Below are 27,537 nucleotides of genomic sequence, written 5' to 3' on the forward strand. Positions count from 1 at the left end.
GGAACAGTTAGGCTACGTCTAGACTACATGCCTCTGACAACAGAGGCATATAGATTAGGCTACCAGGCATAGGAAAATGAAGCGGCGAATTAAATAATCGCCGCTTCATTTAAATTTACATGGCTGCCGTGCTGAGCCGATCAGCTGTTTGTCGGCTCAGCACGGTAGTCTGGACGCGCGGGTGTCAACATCAAAGGCATTTGTCAACCACCCAGGTAAACCTCATCCCAGGAGGCATACCTCGGTGGTTGACAAATGCCTTTGATGTCGACACCCGCGCGTCCAGACTACCGTGCTGAGCCGACAAACAGCTGATCGGCTCAGCGCGGCAGCCACGTAAATTTAAATGAAGCGGCGATTATTTAAATCGCCGCTTCATTTTCCTATGCCTGGTAGCCTAATCTACATGCCTCTGTCGTCAGAGGCATGTAGTCTAGACGTAGCCTTAATCTAAAAGGCCTTCTTAATTCCTGCTTGTAATATTCTTGTAGCCATGCTGTCTAAGCACATTAGAGAGGCATGGTAAAGAAGAATTTGGTGTGGCTTGTCTCTCACCAACAGAAGTTGGTTAAACATCATCATCCAGCTTTTCAATTTCTAGCATATGATTCAATCTGCGTGTAATACAATATCGGCTGCAGGGGACAATCTTTTACTATAAATAATGAGTTACGTTTTTCCCGTGCCTAATTCTTAAGACTCTGTAGGGTTGTGTCTATAGCATGCCATTGCTCTTAGCTGAATAATTAAATACAAGCAAATAATTAAATACAACCAGGAGTCTGCCTTACAGATTTCCGTCTGCAACCCATCCCTGGTACTGTGCTCCAAAAAGCTTTTAATAAAAATCTGTGAAGATTGTCCAAAGGAACACAATATAGAACGACAAACTTTTCTGACAAACAAATATACATGCACATGCATAAAGAAGAAAATCATTGCTCCAGTCCTTTTCTACTAGATAAGAGTAATAGGTTGCAAGGCCATAGGTTTTAAGGCATCTTTGGTTAAAAGTGGTTCAAAGCATTTTCTTGTGAAGTACCTGTATAATACATACCCAACCCATTCAAACTAAAAAGGCATCAAGTTGTATTTCTGAAGACACAAACTCTGTGCAGATGTGTAGGCAAAGGTGTATGAACTTACAGAGTCCCTGCTCTGCAGATCTCTCTGATAAGGGGAATAGAATGTGATAGTAAGATAAACTTTAATGCTTTCCCATTAGGGATGGGGACTCAAACAAAAAGGACAGCACATCTCAGAACCTGAGTCTACAGTGCTACAGCACTAAAAATAGTCATGTAGATAGACATTCCAGCTCAGGCTGGAGCTGGGCTCTAACACCTGAGGCAAGGGGGATTCAGAGCTTGTGCTCCAGCCACAACTCAAAAACCTACACTGCTGTTTTCAGCACCATAGTGTGAGCCCAAATCTGCAGACCTTGGCTCCAAGGCTCGCTCCCTTGATTGCAAATCACTCCTGAATTTCTCTCTGTGCCTGACTTGCAGAATAGGTAACATGCACAAGTCACACACACACAAAAGAAATCTACTTGTCACTTCCCCTTTCTCAGGGTGAACTGTAATTCTCTGCAAAAGCCAGACCCAGGCCCTCATCCGGGAGAAAAACCCCATCTCTTGTCATGTCAGAGAATAACCCAAGAGAGCTGAGTATCTCACTTGTTCCTTGGCCAGTACAAGGGCTGAGCAATGGGGCGGCAGTGTGCCCAGTATTTCACTAAGGGGAAGCACTGACAGCTGCCAAGGGAAGTGTAGGCCAGAAAGATGGTGGCTGTAATAAGGACCTAAAGGGTGAAGGTCTAAAGGGGAGGTAGGTATTGGGATACAGAGAGTCCAACAGGGAATACACAAAGGGATCGTGAAAAACATTGGTTTAACTAGTTAATCATGATCCCACCGAGTATGCCTATATTCAGCAACTACTTACCCAATTACCTTAACCAGGAGAGCACCATTAAAGCGCTGAAGCACACTGTATGCTCTACACTCCTCCAGTTGGGGAACAATACCCCTGGATTTTGATGCATGTACCAGTGTGAGTGCACACATATTACATGTACATCCTCAATTTTTTCCCCTGATCGTACACACAGTTGTCACCTTCCCAGCACTACTCTTTAGCAGCTGAACACCCATTGTGCTTGTGCGTACCCAAGGCAAAGTCCACAGCCTGATGCACACTGTGGAAGAGGACATTTGGTTCCCCTTTTTTAAAATACTCGCCCCGGTGCAGGGAACCCCTCACAGAGGCGTTGCACTTGGCTAACAACACCTGGATGCCTATTTCCTCATAATCTTTGCAGATCTCTTTAAGTGTGTGGATCCCTGCTGTGTCCAAGAACTGTACTGCACAGCAGTCAATCACTATGGTGTGACACACCAGCGGCTCAGTGACAAGCTGCACTGAGACGTCTGCCGGGCTGCCATCAGAATTTGCCCTTTTCTCTTTCAGCATTCGCTTTGCTGCCTTTTTCTTGGCTGCCTTCACCCTGGCGGGGTTGACTCCTGTCTGCTTATAAAGAGTGGATTTAAAGCATTCCTTGTTGACATAGTAGAGAGGCGCTTCAAAACGGAAAACCACGATGCCTGGCTTCATCCTCAGGTTCTTATAGGCAGACAGGGATTCGTACATTTCAGTCTCTGCCACCTGGCCGAGCAATGATGCCTCTGGTCTCTGAGTCCTCACAATAATGCACAGCATTGAGAAGCAGACACCAATAAGCAGGCCAATTTCAGTACTAATCAGTGCCGAAGCAGCCATCGTGACTAACCAGATCACTGTGTCCACTTTGCTCAAATGCCACATTTTTGGCAGATCCCTGAACTTCCTCAGGGCTCCTCTGAGGTTCACAATGGTTATGACCCCCAGCACGCATTTCTGAAGGGAATAGAAGAGAGGTGCAATCAAAAGCAGAACTAACAGGATGACCAACGCGGTCACCACACCAGAGATCTGAGTTCTGCAGCCTGTTGACTCTTTGACAAGAGTCTTAGCAAGAGCTGCACTAGTTGTGAAGCAGTGGAAGAAAGAGGGAATAATGTTGCAAAAGCCAATGGCGTACATTTCCTGATTGGCCTTAACTGTGTAACCATGCTTCTTGGCAAACATCTCAGAGAGGGACACAGTGATAGCAAAGCCAATAATGGCAATGGCAACTGCATCTATTGCCACACTAGGAATCAGATCCCATTTGGGTGGATGGGGTGGCAGGAACCCAGTTGGAATGTGTCCAGCTATACTGGAGCCATAATTCTCCTTCAGCTTCCCGAAGTGAGATGCCAGCGTGGCTGCCACAATCACAACCAGTTCAATGGGGATGGGGGCCTTGAGTCTGGATTTGAAGTGCTCATTCAGTTCTTTGGTTGGGACTAGGGCAAGAAGACACAAGAAGCTGGTGATGAGGTCGCAGATATTGGTCTTGTGGATGTTTTTGAAGATGTTTATCCAAGTGGTGACGAGGGAGCCAATGCCACTGCTGCGTGGAATGTCCAGGCCCAGGAGATACTTCACTTGGGACGTTAGGATAGTAAAGGAGGCACCTGTGACAAATCCGCTGAGTAAGGAATCGGAGAGGTACACTGAGACAAAGCCCACCTGAAAGAAGCCCAAAGCAACCTGGAAGGAATCAAACACACACAACAGATTAGAGTACAAATTTTAGCATAGTAGAAATTAGCAGGAAGATGAGTTAGACAATATGGCATAATATGTGACTTTGCAGGATAGCCCACCATCTGATGAGTGAAATGAAATGCAAGCCAGACTCCCTAGCCACTCCAGATGCATTTGCCTTTAATCAGACGCACAACTGCTAATCAGGCTTTGGTTCTCAGACAAGAGATTCACTTTTGAATTCATGTTTGTATTTTGCTCATTGTTTCTTGCAACTCTCAGCAACAACTTATAGCATGCTGAAAGGATAAAAGGGGGAGCACAAGGAACAAAAGGGTTTTTTACATTTGGTATAGAAATCCCAACAATGCTTAGGTTACACAGATAAAAGAAAATTTAAAAAATGTATTTTTATTCATATTTATAAATTATAGTTCCACTTACATCTTTGGTGCTGTCTATAGTAAGCCTATAATGGAAAGAAAATACAGGACTATGTAGCACTTTAAAAACTAACAAGATGGTTTATTAGATGATGAGGTTTCGTGGGCCAGACCCACTTCCTCAGATCACGAAAGCTCATCATCTAATAAACCATCTTGTTAGTCTTTAAAGTGCTACATAGTCCTGTATTTTGTTTCAGCTACACCAGACTAACACGGCTACATTTCTATCACTATTCTATAATGGAAAGGACTGGATAGATGCATAGCTTCCTTTTCCTCTGCCCCAGCAGTATGCACTAAGGCTATGTCTATACTGCTTCCTATGCAAATGAAGCGCGGATTAGCATATTGCCACGCTTCATTTGCAAAATTAATTAGGGGTAGTTTTTGTGCAAGATGCTTTTGCGCAAAAAGCAGCTGTGTAGATGGGTCTTTTTTGCGCAAAAGCCTCTTGCGCAAAAATGGCCCCTAATTATTTATGCAAATGAAGAATGGCAATATGCTAATCCACACTTCATTTGCATAAGTTTTTGTGGAAGATGGGTGCAGTATAAATGTAGCCTTATACTGCGAGCTTTTTGCGCAAAAATGGTTGTTTTATGCAAAAAACAGTGGAGCGTCCACACCTCAAATGTGCTTTTGCGCAAGGAAATCAGTAGTAAACTGGCAGAACAGAGGGCTTTTGCTGGTGTAGGTAAACCTCCTCCTACGAGGAATAACTAACTCCCTTTTGCGCTACAGCTATTGCACAAAAAGGCAAGTGTGGACGCTCCAGAGGAAAAAGCTCAGGTTCTCTGATGGCCATTCTGTGCATGGCCATCAGAGCTTTCTTGTGCAAGAGCGTCCATGCAGTGTGGACGCTCTCTTGCGCAAAAGCACATCACTTTTGCGATGAGCTTTGAGGTGTGGATGTGCTCTTGCACAAGAAGTTTTTGCACAAAAACTCTTGCACAAAAGGCTTCTTGCACAAGAAGCCGGCAGTGTAGACGTAGCTTCTGTGTCCCTGTGTAGCCCACACACCTAGGGAGCCCTGCAGCCTAAGCTGAGCAGCAGCTGGCTTTGTAACTCATGCTGTAAAGACTCCCGCACTAAGCTCCAGAAGTCCCAGGTTCAAATCTGCAGGATACACCTGTTTCTCCATTAAACTTTCTACAAGTTAAACACAGGCCTCCCTTACAATCAAGTTTAGGGTTTTTTCCCCTTTGGGCCCCCCACTAAAAGCCCTTTCATGCTTTTCACTTGTCACACTGCCAGGCCAGATCCCAAGAACTGCCAGGTATGGTACTTTTACACTACTTGGCTCAAACAAACTAGTCCCATTTGGTCACAAACATCATCCAATAGTTCAGGCATCACAAATAAAATATAGGCATGGCTGGAAACTGGCCTAACTGCATAAGAATTGCATAAATTAACTGGGAAGGATGATCTTGAGATTTGACACTGGACTGGGATTCAGGAGGTGAGTTCATTTCCTGACTCTCAGTGTAATCTTGGAAAAGTCACTTGACTCTTCTCTTTCACAGGTTCATGACTATAAAATACAAATAATAATACTTCATCTCCCTTTCCTTTTATCTCTGTCTACTTAGACTATAAGCAATCTTGGGGCAAAGCTTGTCTTTTACTATGTGCCTGTATAAAATAGAACCTCAGAGTTACACCAAAGTAGGGATGTTAATGGTTAACCGGTAAGCCTCACTCTTAACGGTTACGGTTAACTGGCATAGGCTGGTGAAACTCCCCACCTGCTGCAGGCAGGAGGCTGCTCCAGCCTTGCATGGGGCCCGCAGGGCTGCTTCAAGCAGGCCAGGCTGCCCACAGGCAGGGGTTGCTCCAGCCTGGCCAGCCTCCCATTTAATTGGTTAACTGGTTAACCAATGCAATGGTATTTTACATCCTTACTGCAGAGTCATCTGGAACCAGAAGTACACAATATGGCAGAAGCAGAGACCACAAAAAAAAGAAAAAGCATCCAGTACAGTATTGTGTTTAAATGTAAATTATTAAAAATAAATAAAGGAAAGCTTAGAAAAAAGATCTGACAAAGTAAGGAAATTGTTTCTGTATTTGCTTCGTTTAAATTACGATGGTTAAAAGCAGCATTTTCTTCTGGATAGTATAGTTCCAAAACTATGTTAATTTTCAGTTTTAAAGTTTGGAAAGAACAAAAAGTTTTGTTCAGAGTTACAAACAACATCCATTCCCAAGGCATTTGTAACTCTGGGGTTCTACTAGAATTCCTATCACAAAGTGACTCTGTTCCTCATTGGGGCTTTGAAGAGCTAACATAAGTAATGTTTTAGTTTAAGCGAGGTATTGTCTAGTAGGCAGAAAGACCCCATGCAAAACACTGCTAATTGCTGTTCTATGTATAACATCTAAATGAGGTAATTTGAGTTGTTTCTATGAAGAAGCTAGAGAGAGAGTGTTCTTTGCTAAATACCAAACAACAGTTCACAACTACACAATCCCATTGCCTCTCACAAACCCAATCCACCACTATTCTGTCTAAATGAGGAGTCCTGTGGCACCTTAAAGATTAACAGATTTATCTGGGCATAAGCTTTCATTGGTAAAACCCATTTCAGACCTCTAAACAAAGTGGTTTTTTACCCACAAAAGTTTGTGACCAAATAAATCTTTTTAGTCTCTGAAGTGCAACAGGACTCCTCATTGGTTTTGCAGATATAGGTAACACAGCTACCCCTCTGAGACTTATTGTGTATAAATTATTCAAGACTGCCTGGTAGTACAGGACGTCAAGTTAGTGTAAAGGACTGTCTACAACGTCATAAAAATGTTCTCTTTTTCTCTTCTCCCCCGTGTGTTAGCTATTACACGATGAACCTCTCTAGTCTAGCACCCTAGGGACCTGACTGTTGCCAAACAATCATGCTGGACCACGGATGTTGCTGGACCAGAGAGGTCCAGAGAAGGTCACCTGTAAGGGTTGTGGATGCTCCTGAAATGAGGGTGCATAATTTTTGGATGTATTCCTTCCTCTACAACGCTTTTTGCTGAGGTACAAGAAACCAGAAAATTAAACTTACTGATCTAATTTCAATAGTTAATAAAAATACAAGCAGTAAACAAAGTATAACTGTAATAAATATTAGATTTAAAAATGTTTCAATTTTAATAAATCAAGACATTAAGTAACAGATTTTTTTTCGTTTATAATTTTTATCTTTGCAGCATCCCTTTAAAATAATGGTATGGTTCTGGTTTTGAACAATCAAGTCATTAAGTTTTAGAAGCTCAAAATAAAAACATTCAGTACCAGGGACTTTATTTTATAATGTGTATTAATTTCCAGTAACATAAATTAAAAGTGGTTTGGATTTGAAAGATGCTGCTGCAAGTTTTGGCCCAGGGAAAATTAAAGCCAAACCACAAACCAATGAAGAGAAGTTTTTAGGGACAGCCTGTAGAAGTGTTATGCACCTGATAATGTGAAATCAATCAGAATTGAGTCTTTGGCAATGCTCAGAATCAGATAGTTATAAAGGGAAATGCCAGTGGATCTTTAACCAGAACTGCAATATGGGGTACTACTGTTATTACTGTTATAAACAACAGTGCTATTGTTTCTCAGCCTGGTCTCAGAAGGCTTCAGTAAAGGGTTAAACTATTGCTAAGAGAGGAGAGGAAGGGCATTAGAAGCATTTCCACAGAATATCCAGTTACCCTACCACCTCTTACCTGATAAACTCCAGCTACGAAGGTCACCGTGGCTCCCACAACAATTGCATAGCAACTTCTATCACATAAAGTCTGGTTCACAGCCAAAGAGGTGGTATTTACATAAATTGCCATCTCTCTGCGAAGGCCACTGGGAACTCTGGGCTCCATGTGATACCCAACTCTCTCTACCTCGCGGTCCACTACCTGTCCCACCATCAGGCAAAGCACACCGAAAATACCAACTGATATGTGACGAGACGTACCAAACACGAAATAAATAATGCTGGCAAAAAAAGATGTGTAAAGTCCATAAATAGGTTCCTGGCCAGCCAGCAGGGAATAGGCAATGGACTGTGGAACCAGCAGGATGCCCACTATCACACCAGACATTATATCTCCCAGGAGATACTCTCTCGGTTTATATCTGGGGAGCCACTCCAAGACTGGGAGAAAACTGAATATCAGGTCTTTAACTTTGGCTGGGGTGCAACTGCAAATTTTCTTCGCTTTCTTGACCAGAAGTGCTTTTATATCAATGCTCGCCTCTGTAGGCTCCAGGAACATCATGGACTGAAAATTGTGTTTGCCATCCTTTCCCTCTGCCATTTCAGATGCTGACTGGATGTGGCTGAGTTCCACTTCTTCTGCCATCCTGAAGGCTCCCTACCAACACAAACATTATCAGATAAGTCAGTTAATCTTAAACTAATGTCTAGAATATTCCAGGTTATTTGTTTTTTTTAAATGAGAGTGAATTTAGTTCTCATGAAAGTCAAGGACTAAAAGTGCTAGCTTAAGCCAAGCATTGTACAAGCAAGGTCTCAGACAACTCAATCTTGCCCAGCTGTTCTTCCCATCTTCAACCAAGCACAGACGTGGATTGCTGGTTTTGTCCAACTATATTATAAAATGGAAGGAAAATATACCCCCAGACTCCTTTTAACTTGTAGGTCCCGGACCCAAGCAAGATAAGATTGAGCCAGGCTGCTAGCCAGCCTGCTAAAAAATGTTCTGGTGGGAGGCAGGGGGAATGCACGTAGTCTTTAGCATTGACCTATAAGCTTTTTCTTATCGATTAATTAACTACACTATTACATCCCTAGTTCAGACAGCCTCTCCATGAATATGGCTGATTAAATCCTAGCTACACACATACTAAAAGAGAACACACTTCTTTTGTGTAATCAGATCTGCATACCGCATAGCAGCACAGTCAATTCTATTCAGCAAAAATAGAAACAGTAGGCTGTACTAGCTAAACATTCATTACAACACAATTTGTGAAACACACCCTTTGCAACTCAATTTCTGGCACAGAATTTGTGTCTTTCATTAGGGTTTCTAGCATAGTTAGGATTCCAGCCATTGTGGAGCTTTACTTATTACCTAAAAAGCAGCAATTTGTAGCCAAAGGGTTTTGTTGCACCAAATGATAGAGCACAGGAACACTTTCCATTTTTTTAAAACAAAGTTTGGATTTGAAGCAAATTATATCCAACCAAAGGAACAGAAACACGCGTCTTAATTAGAGATTAATTAGAGTACTAGCTGTCACATGCTCACACCAACAGGCTTCTCCTACCATGGACTAAACTGAACATAAGAACATAAAAATATAAGAATGGCAATACTAGGTCAGATCAAAGGTCCACCTAGCCCAGTATCCTGTCTGCTAACAGTGGCCAATACCAGATGCTCCAGAGGGAGGGTATGTCTACACTACAGCGCTAATTCGAACTAACTTAGTTAATTCGAACTAAGCTAATTTGAACTAACGGATCCAGACTAAAAAACTAGTTCGAATTAGCGTTTTGCTAATTCGAACTAGCATGTCCACATTAAGTGGACCCTGAACCGGGGTTAAGAATGGCCGGAAGCAGTGCCGGCAGGGCATCAGATGAGGACTTAGAGCGTGGAGCTGCTGCCTCAGGCTAGCCGAGGGCTGTGCTTAAAGGGTCCCGACCTCCACCCCGGACAGACAGTTCTCAGGGGTGTCCCGCTTGCAAAGCAGTCCTGGCTTGGAGTGCCCTGAGTGCCCACACTGGGCACATCACAGCACTCGGCCATCAGACCGGCTGCACTTGCTGCAGGCTGCCATCTGGGGAGAAGGGGCAATTGGGGGGATGCAGAAGAGCTTCCACCCCCAGAAGCCCGCAGAGCCAGCCCAGTCCTCCCCATCGGGGGCTCGTACCCCATTCCTCCCTCACCTCCTTCCACTTACCCTTCCCTAGCCCCCCTTCCTGATGTACAAAATAAAGAAAACGTGTGGTCAAAAATAGAATCTCTCTTTATTGAACAAAACTCAGGGAGACTGGGAAAAGGAGGTGGGAGAGGGGAAGAGAGAGAGTGGGAGAGGGGAGGGCAACTAAAATGATCAGAGGTTTGGAACAGGTCCCATATGAAGAGAGGCTAAAGAGACTGGGACTTTTTAGTTTAGAAATGAGGAGACTGAGGGGGGATAGGATAGAGGCCTATAAAAGCATGAGTGGGGTAGAGAAGGTGCATCAAGAAAAGTTCTTCATTAGTTCCCATAATAGAAGGACTAGAGGACACCAAAGGAAATGAATGGGTAGCAGGCTTCAAACTAGTAACAGAAAGTTGTTCTTCACAAAGCAAAGAGTCAACCTGTGGAACTCCTTGCTGCAGGAGGCTGTAAAGGCTAGAACTAGAACAGAGTTTAAAGAGAAGTGAGATCAAGTCATGGAGGTTGGGTCCATGGAGTGGTATTAGCCAGGGGGCAGGAGTGGTGTCCCTGCCCAAAGTTTGTGGAAGGCTGGAGAGGGATGGCACGAGACAAATGGCTTGGTCACTGTCTTTGGTCCATCCCCTCCAGGGTCCCTAGGGTTGGCTGTTGTCGGCAGACAGGCTACTGGGCTAGATGGACCTTTGGTCTGACCCAGTATGGCCATTGTAAGCTCAGGGCTCAGGGTCGGGGGGTCTCAGTGGACCCCCTTGATTTTCATGCACACCTGCTCCTGGGTGGCCAGGCTGGCAGCTCTCCTGCCCTAGACGGCAACTTTCCTGTGCCTAGTGCGGAGGTCAACGACAAGGTCCACGATGTCCGCACTAGACCAGGTGGGTGTCCACCTCTTGCAGTCCCGGGCAAGTTCCCAGGAGCCGCCAGCCTGGTCCCGGGAAGAGGGGGAGGGCTGGGGGGCATCGGGTGGCTGGCTCGAGCTGTGCCAGGTGCAGGGTCTGCTAGCTGGGTGCTGGCAGTCTTGCACCTGGCACGGGCACCGTAGCCAGCCCGTGCCCCTTTAAGGAGTCCGGGGCCGGGAGGGGGGCAATAGAGTTTCCCTGGTGTTGGCCAGAGTGGCCACCAGGGAAAGCTGGGGAGGGCTAGCCTCCCACTAGTTCGAATTAAGGGGCTACACACCCCTTAATTCGAACTAGTAAGTTCGAACTAGGCTTAATCCTCGTACAATGAGGTTTACCTAGTTCGAACTAAGCGCTCCGCTAATTCGAATTAAGTTCAAACTAGTGGAGTGCTAGTGTAGTGCCTATCAAAGTTAATTCAAACTAACGTCCGTTAGTTCGAATTAACTTTGTAATGTAGATATACCCGGAAGGAACACAACAGGTAATCCTCATGTGATCCCTCCCGTCACCCATTTCCAGACAAAGATGATATCTGAGACTATCTCAATAAAGAACATTCTTATAATAAGAACTTACGTCTTCAACATGTGAAAGCAAAAAATCTGAGCAGACAAGGAAATAAAACACAACCTGAGACACCACTAACACATGTATGTAACCTGGCGCTTACCCAATCTTCTGCTTCAGAGCCTTTTGCAAATACAATTCCTTCACAGATGGCTTGCAAGGATGAATTAAATATTATTGCTCAGATTTTACATAAAGTGAAACTCAGCCAATGACGGACATACTGAAGGCCACAAAAGAGTATGTCAGAGACTAGAACATTGGAGTTTCTAGTTCCCAGTCCTCCACCTTCAAAACCAGATCACATCTCTTTACCAGTTCAGCTCTACTAATAACAAAAATATTTTGCATTTATGCAGCAATTTACACCTTCAATGTGCAGCTCGAATGTTAACAAATGGAGAACTCATATGCTATGCAATCAACTTCTGAATTAATTAGCTGAAATATATTTGGACTAGGCTTGATGAGAATAGATTGCAGGGTTCTCACTGGAAATTCTTTTACTTAATTAACACTTTGCAAAGAGCTATAAAGTGTTTCTGCTACTAAGTAAATCTCTTGGCAGCTGTGTCCACATGGGTAAAGCAAAAATCAGACCTTCTATTTAGACAGCTTGTTTCTCCCACTGTCTGTTACAAGACACTTCTCTTGGGAGTTGTGCAGGAGTGGAAATGGCTTCAGCTGTACAATTAATTTCAGTTTACCAGAGTTCTTTATCTATACTTTTTCCTTCTGCCTTTGAGCGCTCTGAAACAGGGATGCCATCCACTATCCCCTAAGGCAATGGTCCATGTCCATCATCGTATTCAATAGTCCATTAGCACACACAAATAACTCAGGCTAATTGCACATAGGATCCCCAGAAGGATTTGGGTAATAATTTTGACAATGAAAAAAACCTAAATGGTGAAGTATCTGCTTTATTGAACTACCCACATTTGCCCGTGACTCCAAAAGCAGTGGTGGCATTTAAAGAAGCCTCTATTCCCAACTAGCAGTATCCAATACATATCTATAATTCAGTTCCAATTAGGAATCAATATGTTCTTATTAGTTCAGCTGCTCCATATTACACTGCAATGTCTTTCACTTTGGAGCCTCTGTTCTGTTTTAACCTGTAGTGATTGTAACAATATTCAATAGCAACGGAAGGTTATCATATTTTGATCAATTGTATTGAACTGGGTCAGTCTCCCTTCTCTTCTAGAACACATTCAAGTTCTTATCCAAAATAGTCTGATCTCTGATGCCCATTAAAACCAATGAACTAACTCAGGCTACTCTAATTCTAGAGGTATATTTTCAAACTAGAATAGAGACCCAACTTAAATGTATACCCCAAATTTAAAAATATAGAAAGAGACCTAAAAAAGAGTCACCGTGGCTTAACCACCATGTAAAAGAAGCAGGGAGGGACAAAAAGGTATATTTTAAGAAGTGGAAGTTCAATCCTAGTGAGATAAATAGAAAGGAACATAAACATTGTCAAATCAAGTGTAAAAATGTAATAAGAAAAGCAAAAAAAGATTTTGAGGAACAGCTAGCCAAAAACTCAAAAACAAATAACAAAATGTTTTTTAAGTACATTAGAAGCAGGAAGCCTGCTAAAAAACCTGTGGGTCCCCTAGATGATCAAGCTATAAAAGGAGCAATCAAGGACGATAAAGCCATTGAGGAGAAACTAAATGATTTCTTTGCTTCAGTCTTCACGGCTGAGGATGTTGGGTAGATTCCCAAATCTGTACCGTCCTTTGTGGGTGATTAATCTGAGGAACTGTCCCAGATTGAAGTGTCATTAGAGGAGGTTTTGGAACAAATAGAAAAACTTAATGTTAACAAATCTCCGGGACCAGATGGCATTCATCCAAGGGTTCTAAAAGAACTCAAATGGGAAATTGCTGAACTATTATCTGTGGTTTGTAACCTATCCCTTAAATCGGCTTCCGTACCTAATGACTGGAAGGTAGCCAACGTGACACCAATATTTAAAAAGGGCTCTAGAGGTGATCCGGGCAATTACAGACCGGTAACTTCAGTACCAGCAAATTAGTCGAAACAATAGTAAAGAATAAAATTGTGAAGCATGTAGAAGAATATAATTTGTTGGACAAAAGTCAGCATTGTTTCTGTAAAGGGTAATCATGTCTTACTAATCAATTAGAGTTCTTTGAAGGGGTTAATAAACATGCAGACAAGGGGGATCCAGTAGATATAGTATACTTAGATTTTCAGAAAGCCTTTGACAAGGTCCCTCACCAAAGGCTTTTGTGTAAATTACATGGCCATGGGATAAGAGGGAAGATCCTTTCTTGGATTGAGAACTGGTTAAAAGACAGGAAACACAGGGTACAAATAAATGGTAAATTTTCAGAATGGAGAGGGGTAACTAGTGGTGTCCCCCAAGGGTCAGTCCTGGGGACAATCCTTTTCAACTTATTCATAAATGATCTGGAGAAAGGGGTAAGCAGTGAGGTGGTAAAGTTTGCAGATGATACCAAACTGTTTAGGATAGTTAAGACAGAAGGAGACTGTGAGGAACTCGAAAAAGATCTCACCAAACTGAGTGATTGGGCAACAAAATGGCAAATGAAATTTAATGTGGATAAGTGTAAAGTAATGCACATTGGGAAAAATAACCCCAACTATACGTACAGTATGATGGGGGCTAATTTGGCTACGACAAATCAGGAAAGAGATCTTGGAGTTATCGTGGACAGTTCTCTGAAAACTTCCACACAGTGTGCAGCAGCGGTCAAAAAGGCAAATAGGATGCTAGGAATTATTAAGAAAGGGATAGAAAATAAGATCCAGAATATCTTACAGCCCCTGTATAAAACTATGGTATGCTCACATCTTGAATACTGTGTACAGATGTGGTCTCCTCACCTCAAAAAAGATATTTTGGCCTTGGAAAGGGTTCAGAAAAGGGCAACTAAAATGATTAGGGGTTTGGAACGGGTCCCATATGAGGAGAGGTTAAAGCTTTTCAGTTTAGAAAAGAGGAGACTGAGAGGGGATATGATAGAGGTATATAAAATCATGAGTGGTGTGCAGAGGGCCGATAAAGAAAAGTTATTTATTAGTTCCCTAAATAGAAGAACTAGAGGACACCAAATGAAATTAATGGGTAGCAGGTTTAAAACTAATAAAAGAAAGTTCTTCTTCACACAGCGTGCAGTCAACCTGTGGAACTCCTTGCCAGAGGAGGCTGTGAAGGCTAGGACTATAATAGAGTTTAAAGAGAAGCTAGATAATTTCATGGAGGTTAGGTCCATAAAAGGCTATTAGCCAGGGGATAAAATGGTGTCCTTGGCCTCTGCTTGTCAGAGGCTGAAGAGGGATGGCAGGAGACAAATAGCTTGATCATTGTCTTCAGTCCACCCTCTCTGGGGCACTTGGTGCTGGCCACTGTGGGCAGACAGGATACTGGGCTAGATGGACCTTTGGTCTGACCCAGAACGGCCATTTTTATGTTCTTATGTTCTTATGTACTTATGTACTAGATTTTTTCGGTGTAAATAAAAACAAAGCCAAAAGGATGAATAAAAGGCATGGCCATAAGAAAAAGGGCATGAGGGAAAGATCCTCAACTTCACCCAGCTAAATCTTCACAGAGAGATTTGGAAATATTGAGAAACTGAAATAGCTCTTTAGTAATTTTTCGCTCTCTCCATACAAGGAGGTCAGCTGAGCTTCTGCATGAAATGTCTGTATAGCGGTTTGGGCAGCTGGAAGAGTGGAAGAGTTGGGGGGGCGGAAGGAAAAGCGCACGGGGGGTGGGGAAAACCACAAATACTTCATTGAAAGAAGGAACATGAGTCACTGACTGACTGGGTTAGTCACACATTTGAACAGGACATCCCACACACATTTATGGATACTACAATGCGTTCAGCCTTCAGTTCAGCCCAATGTGAACATCTAACTCCAATTAGTCTGACTGTAAAATTAATCTGAAAAGATTTCACAAACTCTACAATCAAAAGCTTACAACCTTAAATGTAAAAAGCTCCCTGTGCATTTTATTTTATTTTGGTAACCACTCTGACTTTTTTCCATATCACCTATAAGATTCAAAGGTACCTACATCAGGTTTATTGTCAAAGTACAGTAATAGTTGTCAGTAGACAGACTCACCACTTGTTCACTATGTATATGTACCCCCTGACAATAGACATGCTCAGTCAACAATATGGATTTCCCTATTGCCATCTAGGCTAGACAAAGTGTTAAGTCTGTGGTCTGCGGGGGCTCTCTTAAAGTCTGCTAAGCTAGCTATATGCACAGAGCTGGTATGATCTACAGAGGGAGCCTACAAAAACACATGCAGCCAAATATTTATCATCACTGACAGACCAGGAGGCCTGTCAGGACACCAATGGTGCCTTCTGACCTAGTACGTTGGTGACCCCGACTGCTGATCTGGTAAGTAAGCGAGCGGTCCGCTGTAGGTATCACGATCTAACATGGCAGAAAACCACACACTAAGGAAACCTCTTTTCCCCCTTCCTTCAAATCCCCAGAGTTTGATGAAGTATGGACCCACTAGATTGCCAGCAAGGGAGGGTCCATTTGAATTTAAAAAAGAAAGTGGGAAATCATGGACTGACATTTGTAAAGCAATGTTAGAAACTGGAGCTTTCAAGAATAGTAAGAGAAGTAAAAAGCTAGAACTTTGCAATTAAATGCCCTTGGCAGTAAGATGGCTTAAACATCATGCCACTATACTGGCCAGGCAAGTAACAGAAATAAAGAAAGATTTAAAAGAAGCAAGAGAAATAAGAGAGGGCAGCATGCAGTCCGGAGATAGCAAGCACAATAACAAAACAAAACTTTGGAAACAGATGTAAAGAATTTACAAAACAAGAGAAGTGCCATCCTCTGTTTGGAAAAAGAAAAAAGAAAAATTTTAAAAATGAAACGGGCCCCCTGCAGTGCAATCACCACTGTGTAATAGAAGCCAAGATAATAATTGGAAAATTGGCTAGAGACAGATACTTGTGTTTTAGGGGGCTGCAGCACATACCTATGAGGGGTGGCTGAAGGATTTGATCTTATTTATTCTGCAGAAGAGAAGAGCGAGGGGAGATTTGATAGCAGCCTTCGATTTCCTGAAGGGAGGTTCCAAAGAGGATGGAGAAAGGCTGTTCTCTGTAGTGACAGATGGCAGAACAAGGTGCAATGGTCTCAAGTTACAGTGGGGGAAGTCTAGGTTGGATATTAGGAAAAACTAGTTCACTAGGAGGTGGTGAAGCACTGGAATGGGTTACCTAGGGAGGTGGTGGAATCTCCATCCCTAGAGGTTTTTAAGTCTTGGCTTGACAAAGCCCTGGCTAGGATGACTTAGTTGGGATTGGTCCTGCTTTGGGCTGGGGCTGGACTCAATAACCTCCTGCTGTCTCTTCCAGCCCTAGGATTCTATGAAATAATGCAAACTAGAAAATACAATCCCAGCACTACATAAAAATAAAAGGGTCTACATTAGCTGTGGAGTCATTGGGGATAGTTCTTTGATAAACATCTGATTAGTGCTCAACAGCAGTCCAAAAAGCTAATAGGATGCTAGGAACTATAAGGAAAGAATAGAAAATAAGACAGAAAATATCATAACGCCACTGTACAAATCCAGGCAAGGGCAACAATATGATTGGGGTATGGAATAGCTTCCATTATGGATGTGAATGATTAATTGGTTAACCAGTAAACTTAAGGGGTGATTCTTACCATTTCTGGTGAACTGGTGGGTGGCTCCTGCAGGCAGGGAGGTGTTCCATTACTGCAGGGCCCGCCACAGGCAGGGGCTGCTCTGGCCAAGCTAGAGCAGACCCTTTTTGTGCCAGGCATGGGCACACCACAGGCAGGGGCTGCTCTAGCCGGGCTGAACAGCCCCTGCCTCCAGTGCAGGAGGCAGGATGACAGGGAGGGGGACTCTCCAGCCCACCTGCACCCCCTTTATTTGGTTAACTGGTTAAATGTAATGTTTAACCAGTTAACCATTTAAAGGGGATTTTACATCCCTAGATTCTTTATGAGGAGAGATTTAAAGACTGGAGACTATTCAGTTTAGAAAAGAGATGACTAAACAGAGGATAGAGACTAAACATGTCTATAAAATCATGAATAGTGTGGAGAAAATGAATAAGGAAGTGTTATTAGGTTCATAAATGTCTATTAGCCAAGATGGCCAGAAATGCAACCCCTTGCTCTGGCTGTCTCTAAACCTTCGACTACTAGAAGCTGGGACAAGATCTCTCAATACATTGCCCGGTTCCATTCATTCCCTTTGAAGCACCTGGCAGTAGCTACTGTCAGAGGAAGGGATACTGAGCTTGATGGACCACTGGTCTGACCCAGTATGCCTGTTCTTATGTTCTGAGCCTCAGAGCCACTAGCAGGAGCTCCTCCTACATGGGAGCATGTTGATCAACTAATCTTTTATGTAGCAGCAACACCAACGCTGTAAGACTTGTTTTCCTATCTCTACCTATCAGCAGGAAGGATACATCACTCACAGTCTGAGTTGGCACAGAAAGACCCTAGTGGAAGTATTTTTTCTCTCATTTTTACACATACTCAAATGACTGAATGGATTTTAATTTCAACTGTCCAGAGACTCTGACCTTTGGACTGAGGCCAAGAATGGAAAGTTTCAACCAAAAAAAGTATGTAAGAGAGCTCTGAAAGAAAGAGGATCACTGTGGAAGCGAAGTTGCACCCTTTCCTGTAATGGTCACAGCAGTATGTGAGTTGCTAAGCTGGTTTGCTAACCACTAAATCAAACAGGATATAGATTTATATGCATCCAAAAGGACACATGACTCTTTCTTTGGCAGTGGAAAGGGAAAACTACCTCCAAATAGATGTTTCTTCAAATCTTCCACTTAGCACTGATGCAGCAGTGGTTAGAAACAACGGTAAAACACTAATCACTATTCTATATTAGCCAGCCACAATTCTACCAGCAGCAGAGCTGTACCCGTGCTGGTGCAATGGTGAGTATTGTTAAGAAAAATGCCTAGAAAGAACCAGTTAATTCACCAAAAACTATTATTATACTCAATAAAATTGTCGTCAACCAGATTAGTATGTGAATTTCAGATAATCAAATATGAATTCATTCATGAAAGTGAGCGTTTACCAGAAAGGCCTAATTTTTTTATGAACACTGAATCCAATCCAGAAATAGAAAAAAACCTATTAGGCCCTGTGACCCATTAACGTAGTGTCCTCTCTAGGTCAAATCCCTGACATTTCAGGATTGTGCTTTGTTTATTAACATTTTGCCCAGTTTAGTTTTAAAATGTTCCAAGTAAACAAGAGACGAAAATAATAGCTTGTTTAAGATTAAATGAAACCCTGTACAAGTCCATTCCTGAAGAAGACTACAGTGAAACTTTTTATGATTGTTACAAGGGCTCCTTTTTCAATAAACACACACTTGCCCAGCACAGTGTCCAGTGACAGCACTATATGCTCTTATATAAGAATCCAAATTTAGGTCCCACACATTAACTAGCAGGATGTGTTTCATTTTGGACCCAGTTATACCTCCATCGGTCACTAACATGAGAGTGTCCCCTCTTAATTACTCTAGAAATGTAGATCCACCAACCAGAGTGTAGTCACTAGTGTACTGATCTAGTAAATCCCTGATGATTCTTAACATCTCTTATGTTAGTGTCAGACTCCTGCTCGATTTGAAATTTACAAGCCCGCAATAACTGCCCGCATTTACACGCGGCAGTGAAACGGGCGTTCGAAATAAAGCCCTATTTCGAACTACCTGTTAAACCTCATTGCAGGAAGAATAACAACCCTGGGCTTGATTTGCAATTCCGAATGTCTACATTTGCAGCCCTATTCCGAAATAGGCTGCAAGTGTAGACATACTCTTTTCCGAAATAGGCTGCAAGTGTAGACATACCTTTTCTGGAAATGCTTAAAATGGAACAGTTTTTCCATTATAAGTATTTCCGGAAAAGCGCATCTACATTGGCAGGATGCTTTTCCGGAAAAGCACTTTTTGCGGAAAAGCGTCCGTGCCAATGTAGACGCGCTTTTCTGCAAAAAAGCCCCGATCGTCATTTTTGCGATCGGGGCTTTTTTGTGGAAAAGACTACTGTGCTGTCTACACTGGCCCTTTTCCGGAACAGTTTTTCCAGAAAAGGACTTTTGCCCGAACGGGAGCAGCATAGTTTTTCCGGAAAACTAATGACGATTTTATATTAGATCATCATTGCTTTTCCGGAAAAGCAAGCGGCCAGTGTAGACAGCTCGCAGCTTATTCCAGAAAAGCGGCTGCTTTTCCAGAATAAGTGGTCCAGTGTAGACACAGCCTTAGGGTATGTCATTATCATACATAACTATATACATGTTATAACTATATATAGTTATTTGATAAGGCCTTCTACTCACATAACTTTAAATGCTTTATAAATATTGAGTAAGTAAGCCTCCCCAAAGCTCTGTGAATAATGTATTATGATTTTCAATGGTGAAATCTACAGAGAGTGAGTTACCCAAGGTTGCCCAAGTCAATTCTAAAAGAGATATTAGAATTCATTACCCCTGACTCATCCACTACCCACTTGATAATGTGCCCTCTTGTGCAGTATTGCAAAATACTATTTGGCTGTCATTTATAGTGTGTACATGTAAAAGAAATACTTCAAGTCAACAAGGTTAAACAATGCCTGTATCTTAACTATGCACTGTGAGCGAGCACTGTGAGAGCACACAGTATTTGTGACCGAAGCCTTTTTTTCAACTTATTGCTCTCAATTATGACCCATTTTTGTTAAAAATCTTTTATGAATGAGTTCAGTAAAATGATGAAATTTTGTTTTTCAATGTAATCTCCTATTTATATCCATTAGAAACTTCTTAAACAGGCTCACTGTTTTCCTCCATTACAGTAATTTACATCCCTCTTCTCCAAGAATCACAAAAGGCTCCCAGAAACCTAAGTTTTATTCTTAATTTCTGTGAGAAAACTCTGAAATTACATCTAGCTATAGTGTATATTCCTTCCTGCTCGTTATTTTTTTGGATTCAGATATCCTAAGTGACACCTGTTTATACACGTGCTGACCACTGTAAATGTCTAGACTCTAGAATCATGGATTAAGAGGAAATGATTTTGCTAGTAAACTGTGGTTGTACTAGTGGAGTTACTTACACAAAGTCTTTGTATATATCTGTATAACTGCCGTCTTTATGTGGTATGAATAGGGTTTTTCATCAAAAAGATAGGCATTGCTTCTAAGGGTGAAAAGACATGGGTAGTGCCAGATTTTTTATCCCATTACACTAATTTCTGACCAAAAATGCTGCTTTGTATTATTTTTGTAACTAGTCACAACCAGCATAAAACTTGAATTCTTTCTTTTCAGGGATAGAGGACAAGAAAATTTCAGTTCAGTACAGTGAGCATAGCATTTAATTTCAGAAAGGGCATTTCCAACATCTGTTTACTTTGAAAAAATGTTGTTTTTATAGGATCAATTTCCATGCCCAGAATTCAGTCTTACCAGTTCCTTTCAGCCTGAATATGGTCTTTGAAGAATATTTGTTTTAAATATGTTACAAATGCTGTGACGTAAGAGAAATGATCACAGATATCTCTCTGTCATGAGACGTTTAGCACAAAGGCCTGTCATAAAAATCAGGAATTCTAATTATGTAATCTTACAATTTTTACAATATTAAAATCCATTCAAAGTCAGTTTAAAAAGACGGGATTCACTTTCCCCTTTTACTAAACCATTACATTCTAAAGGTCAGCTGCAATCTGCCTAGTTTAGCCTCATGAAAACAGGAACAACAGCACGAGGTCTCTGCAGGCTTGGATTTCCATCCCAGAACACGTGCACTCTGAGCATATAGTGGCCCTGGCTGCGCTGATTCTGTCGGGCTGCAGCTTCCCCTCCCAGGCTGCTGCAGCCACAGCATTGGCTCAGCTGCTAGACGGCAGGCAGCCCTAATCATCCTGCCTCCGCCACCACGGTGGCTGCAGCCTCACTGCCTCCCAGGCTGACGTGGCCTAGCCAGGCTTCTCCTCTTGGGCTGCTGTGGTCCTGGCCCCGCTGCCAGGTGGCAGACAGTCCCGATGGCACTGTGCCGAGGCTGCTGTGGCCCTGTTGCTAGCAGACTCACAGAGTTGCACTGGGCTCCCAGATGCTGGTCCTCCAGCCCTCGGGCTCTCTCATCCAGGAACATCTGTGGTCATGCAGGATCACGAATGTTGCCGGACAAGAGAATCCCAGATTTGGGAGGTGCAACCTGTAATGACAAAAAGGCGTCTGGTGGCACCGTAAAGATTCACAAATGTATTATGGCATAAGCTTTCATGAGTTGCAACATCAGATGCATGAAAGAATAGTATGGGAATTTTAACTTGCTCACATGCTCAAATAATTGAGTTTAAAATCTTAAACTCAAGTCAAATCTACACTTACGAGGAGAAATAAAATACTGCTTTTTTTTTTTTTTTTTTTGCCAAACACAGATTGCATCTATCAAGATTAGCTGTCTAAGCTATGTGTGCACAAACAACTTAAATGGTGCAGGTTACTAAAAGTGCAAGTGCGCAGTTTTGCGCGCCAACAAGTGTGTAGTTTTATGCAGCCACTTTTAAAAACTAAAAGCTAATCTATACTTGGAAGTTCTGTTTACTGAATGCTGTGAATTTAAAATGCAAATGCTTTTCATACCATGCAGTAATCAGAAAGAACTTTCAAGTTTAGATTATCTTTTAATTTGTAGACACACTTATTCCAACATTAGAAAGTTTGATTGTGCACTCAGAGTTCTTGAGAGGGGCTTGGAATTTTAAAGGAACCACAGTCCTATTGAAATTCAATAGGAGTCAGGGCCTAACAATTGTAGGCTCCTTGGAAAATGCAGCCGAAATGTGTATATGTAAAAGTTACTTTAGAAAACATGCCCTTTCTCCTTTGGTTATTGAAGGCAAAAAAGTCAATCCACAACTGTAAAGAGACTGGGAGAATCCAATGTCATTGAAATAAAACTGCAAATGCAATAATATTCCAGAACCAATGTAAAGATCACGTATATATGAGATTATGCTCAAGTTCTTGTAAAACACCATGACATTCTCCTATGACATGAACTAGTTACTTTTTTGATCAGTAGCCGTAATTCTAGATTGCTGGTTATATCATGCAGAAGAGATACAGACTGGATTTAGCAATACAAAACAGGTGTCTAACTTTAGGCACACCTTTAGTTCCACTGAATTCTGAACTAGGGTCATAAATAGGCACCTGTGTGTTGTCCCAGTAACAATATGACATTTCAGCAATAAATTTGGGAGTTGGATTTAGGCAGCATTTCACTACTTCCATGATGCTCTCAAATGCTTACCCATGACAGCAAATAAAAACAAGCTCTAAATTAGCATCAAGCATGAGGGAGAGGTAGGGTATGTATGCATGTGTCTAGTCTTTATTTATTTCAAATGTAACTAAGCTCATTAGAGTACAAACAGTGTCTTCCTTTATATCCTATATACTAACCAGATGATGCATCTATAGGAACCTGGCTATGCATACAGCTTGGACAGAGATGACTGCTCTGTGAGACCTGAGCTGGATCTATTTTGCAGAGTTTAGTGTCCAGGGTTGTCAATGGAGAACTTTTCATCAGACCCAAGTTTTCTACAGAAATGTTTGTAATTAAAATTAAAGTTGTATGGACCAGGGAAGGAAAAGCAGCACCAAAAATAGGACCTCTCTCTCTCTCTGCCCCACTATTAGTCAGGCAAATTAGACAGATACACAATGCTACAGTCATGTGCAGATTCTTCCTAAAACACAGGAAAGAGAGGTTCTTCCCAAATAAATTTCCTGGAGTGTTTAAGGCCAGCTCACATCACATAGCCTTCTGACTGCCAGGAACTTCCCAGATTCACCAGAAAAAGAGAAACTGGTCTTCTGTTCATGTGAAAGCATCTATAAATAAATCCTGTCAGAGACTGAACTGAACAAACTAGCACATATAAAGCCAACATTTACCTTGGATAAGGGATACGTGTGAGAGAAAGACTACACTGCTGAGAAGTGAAACATAAAAAAATCCAAACACTTTTTCTCTCAAGCTTAAAAGGTTTCTGCCCAAGATCACAGCCTTTGAGACTGTGTCCCACCCTGATACACCAGGATTGTGGAGGCCTACTTTTCTCATTTTAGAAGCCAACACAAATCTATTCCTAGACAGTGGAATTTCAATGTCCTGGTTTACAAAAGTTTTTTCCCACATAAGCTCTGAGAATTTAACTAATCAGGGTCTGCAATAGGAAGGGGCTGGTGCCTTCTGCATCTTCCCTTCCCTCCAAACCTAGTATTTATCAGTCTCTCTGTTTGGAAATAAAGTATTTAAGAGACATTAATCAGATGAGTAAAGTTCTATTTAAAACTAGCAATGAATTTGTACCAGTATCATCAATTTCAATAACCTTACACTCCAGATTTCATATTCCTATGCGAAACTGATTTGGCTCACGAGTTTAAATCTATAATATTAGATATCTATAAAATACTACTGCCCCTCCTAACCTCATTCTAACCTGGAGCTGACCAACCAAAATGGTGCTGAGAGGGGGAATTAACCATTCAGGATTATTATAGATTACTTAATATCATACAGGCAGAGTAGACACTTTGCAGAAGTACATAAAGTCAGAGCAGGGATAAGAGGAGCTGGGGCAGCCAGCATTTCGGCCATGGAGGTTCTGAGTATAGACAATGCGGGCTGAGGGAAACAAGGCAGGGAGGTTTTTTAGCGGTGCAGAGCTGGAGGCTGTTATTGAAGGGCGGACAAAGTTCATTGAAAAGTCTGAAAATAATTCAGAGTGAAACCAGCTCTCCCTGGAGTACATCGACTACATCCCCAACAGGACATCAGCGCACCTCTTCGCCACTCCCCCTTTCTCAGGGTGTTTCCCCCAATGCCGGGGATCCCTGGCCCCTCATCCCCCGGGGGTGTCTTCCTTCTCCACTACACAAGAATCCCACCCGCTGCTCTCCCTGGGGCTCGAGCACGCTTCCAGGATGCCTGCCCCGAAGCCTTCCCTGGGCAGCCTCCTCGCTACTCCCACCGGAGCTTGTGCCCCCGCCCCGGGACACCCGCTCTCTCGGGGTGCCCCCCCCATCGGAATCCCCGCTCTCCCGGGGTGCCCCCCCCCATCGGAATCCCCGCTCTCCCGGGTCCCCCCCATCGGAATCCCCGCTCTCCCGGGTCCCCCCCTCATCGGAATCCCCGCTCTCCCGGGGTGCCCCTACCATCGGAATCCCCGCTCTCCCGGGGTGCCCCCCCCATCGGAATCCCCGCTCTCCCGGGTCCCCCCCCATCGGAATCCCCGCTCTCCCGGGGTGCCCCCCCCATCGGAATCTCCGCTCTCCCGGGGTGCCCCCCCATCGGAATCCCCGCTCTCCCGGGTCCCCCCCCCATCGGAATCCCCGCTCTCCCGGGTCCCCCCCCCATCGGAATCCCCGCTCTCCCGGGGTGCCCCCCCATCGGAATCCCCGCTCTCCCGGGTCCCCCCCCATCGGAATCCCCGCTCTCCCGGGGTGCCCCCCCCATCGGAATCCCCGCTCTCCCGGGTCCCCCCCCATCGGAATCCCCGCTCTCCCGGGCCCCCCCCCCATCGGAATCCCCGCTCTCCCGGGTCCCCCCTCCCCCATCGGAATCCCCGCTCTCCCGGGGTGCCCCCCCCATCGGAATCCCCGCTCTCCCGGGTCCCCCCCATCGGAATCCCCGCTCTCCCGGGGTGCCCCCCCCATCGGAATCCCCGCTCTCCCGGGTCCCCCCCCATCGGAATCCCCGCTCTCCCGGCCCCCCCCCCCATCGGAATCCCCGCTCTCCCGGCCCCCCCCCCCATCGGAATCCCCGCTCTCCCGGGGTGCCCCCCCCATCGGAATCCCCGCTCTCCCGGGTCCCCCCCCCCCATCGGAATCCCCGCTCTCCCGGGCCCCCCCCATCGGAATCTCCGCTCTCCCGGGGTGCCCCCCCCATCGGAATCCCCGCTCTCCCGGGTCCCCCCCCATCGGAATCCCCGCTCTCCCGGGGTTCCCCTGCATCTGGACCTCGCCTCGCTAGGGTGGCCAGCGCGCCACGCTCCCCGCAGGAGTCACTCACCCGGCCCCCGCTCCAGATAAACTTGGCTCCCGCCCCCGCCGGGCTCAGCTCGGAGCAGGGGGGGGCGGGCCCAGCCGCAAACCCCGCCCCCACCGTCTGCCCCCGCAGCGCAGCTTCCTGGGGGAGGTGAGAGCTGGGCAGCGGCCCAGTGACCGGCCAGGGAGGAGAGGGGGGCGGGGCGGGGCGGGGCACGGGGAGGCGGGGACGAGGCAGCGCGGAGGGGGCCGGGCTGAATCCAGCCCCACTCGCCGTTTGGGCCGGGGCTGGACCTGAGCGTTGTCACGTCGGTGCCCAGCTACTGCCTGCAGCTGCCACAGATCGCAGCGTTGGCTGGGCAGAGCAGGGGCGGTACCAACAGCTCCCGGTCTCCCGACTCCCCGCCCCGGCCGCCCTGTGATAGGGTGCAAGCGGGGGCAGACCCGCTCTTGCTTAACTGCACACGTTGGCCTATAGGGCTGACCCACAGTATTTTGGCACCTGAGGCAGGGAGCTCAACTGCCCCCTCACTTGGGCCAAAACTTTGAAAGGTCTCAATTCTGCCTTCTTCCTGGTCTACTCCTCTGTGGTACTGCTCTGCTACCTACCCCAATAAAGAGAACTAACAACTTAACGTGTCTTGTTAAAAATGTTAAGTAACACTTAACTTTCAAATGCCTGAACAGCAAATTGAACTTTTCTTGTCTGCATAGTAAACACTGGGCATTTTTATCTATTTGAATAAGTGGTGCTTTCCATTCCTTCTTGGTTGCAAAGATTTGAACTGCTTCCCGAAGGTCCACAGACTGGGCCAGCTCATGCTCTGTTGAAATGGTTGCAAGGCCAACCAGCCTCTCCTGTGTCATTGTGGAGCATAGATGTGTTTTTATTAACTTCAGCTTGGAGAAGCTGCATTCTCCACTGGCAACTGTTACAGGAAGTGTGAGAAGTATGCGCAGAGCAACAAAAGCATTTGGAAAGAGGGTGGTCATCTTATTTGTGCACACATATTCCAGAGCAGCCTTTGGAGTTGATCCTGCTGAAATGTTTCTTGAAAGGGCTTTCAGTTCATCACCTGAATCACTCGCATCAATATCACACATGTCATCATGTGTCAACACTGTCTCTGGTGCCCTGCATTGCTGGTGTAGGTCTTCTTCAGGTATAGTGAGGAGTTTTGGAATATTATACAACATCCCAAATATACTACTGTGTTCCTTGAGCTGCATGAAACGTTCTTCAGCTGACTGTATTGCACAATCTAGCACCTGGTTAAACAATTCAACTTTGAATTGTTGTTTGGGGTCTCTTATGGGATTATCCCGTGCCTCGTAATCAAAATGTCTTCTTCGGTGACTCTTGTATTCTTGAATGGGTGGGAAAATAGCTTCAGTGTGAAGTTCCTCTGCCAACTTCTGTGCAGTCTTCAAAACGTTTTGAAATCCCTCATTTGACCGGTAACACTATGGCTACGTCTAGACTGGCAAGTTTTTCTGCAAAAGCAAATGCTTTTGCGGAAAAACTTGCCAGCTGTCTACACTGGCCGCTTGAATTTGCGCAAGAACATTGACGATCTCATGTAAGATTGTCAGTGTTCTTGCGGAAATACTATGCTGCTCCTGTTTGGGCAAAAGCCCTCTTGCACAAATGCTTTTGTGCAAGAGGGCCAGTGTAGACAACGCGGTATTGTTTTGCGCAAAAAAGCCCCGATTGTGAAAATGGCGATCGGGGCTTTCTTGCGCAAAACCACGTCTAGATTGACACGGACGCTTTTCTGCAAAAAGTGCTTTTGTGGAAAAGCGTCCGTGCCAATCTAGATGCTCTTTTCCGCAAATGCTTTTAACGGAAAACTTTTCCGTTAAAAGCATTTGCAGAAAATCATGCCAGTCTAGACGTAGCCTATAGGTATGACTTTGCTTTGTCCAGTTGTTCCATTGCTCCAGATATATCAAGGTCAACACCTTGGAGT

The 27,537-nt window shown here is 44.2% G+C and overlaps 1 protein-coding gene across 2 annotated transcripts; it reads right to left on the reverse strand.

Moving 5' to 3' along the window:
• Window positions 1-768: 768 nt before the first annotated feature.
• On the reverse strand, window positions 769-25,715 carry SLC26A2 (solute carrier family 26 member 2). Of its 2 annotated transcripts, XM_075900215.1 has the most exons (4): window positions 25,593-25,707; window positions 21,591-21,716; window positions 7,785-8,429; window positions 769-3,636 (listed from the first exon to the last, which is right to left on the reverse strand). In XM_075900215.1, exons 2-4 carry the CDS (start codon window positions 21,651-21,653, stop codon window positions 2,131-2,133), a joined length of 2,214 nt encoding a protein of 737 aa, XP_075756330.1. In that variant the 5' UTR covers window positions 21,654-21,716; window positions 25,593-25,707; the 3' UTR covers window positions 769-2,130. The 2 variants fall into 2 exon arrangements, with proteins under 2 accessions (XP_075756330.1, XP_075756332.1); XM_075900217.1 differs by lacking the exon at window positions 21,591-21,716 and having other exon boundaries at window positions 25,593-25,715.
• Window positions 25,716-27,537: the final 1,822 nt, after the last annotated feature.

The sequence above is a fragment of the Pelodiscus sinensis genome, chromosome 17 (genome assembly GCF_049634645.1).
Source record: "Pelodiscus sinensis isolate JC-2024 chromosome 17, ASM4963464v1, whole genome shotgun sequence".
Classification (NCBI taxonomy): Eukaryota; Metazoa; Chordata; order Testudines; family Trionychidae; genus Pelodiscus; species Pelodiscus sinensis.

Excerpts from the sequence above, each read along its gene's own strand:
- SLC26A2 (XM_075900215.1), bottom strand. The coding sequence starts at position 21,653 with ATGTTCCTGGATGAGAGAGCCCGAGGGCTGGAGGACCAGCATCTGGGA. Across the intron at positions 8,430-21,590 it reads TGGGAGCCCAGTGCAACTCT|GGAGCCTTCAGGATGGCAGA; the intron begins GTGAGTCTGCTA and ends TTGTGTTGGTAG. Across the intron at positions 3,637-7,784 it reads TCGTAGCTGGAGTTTATCAG|GTTGCTTTGGGCTTCTTTCA; the intron begins GTAAGAGGTGGT and ends GATTCCTTCCAG.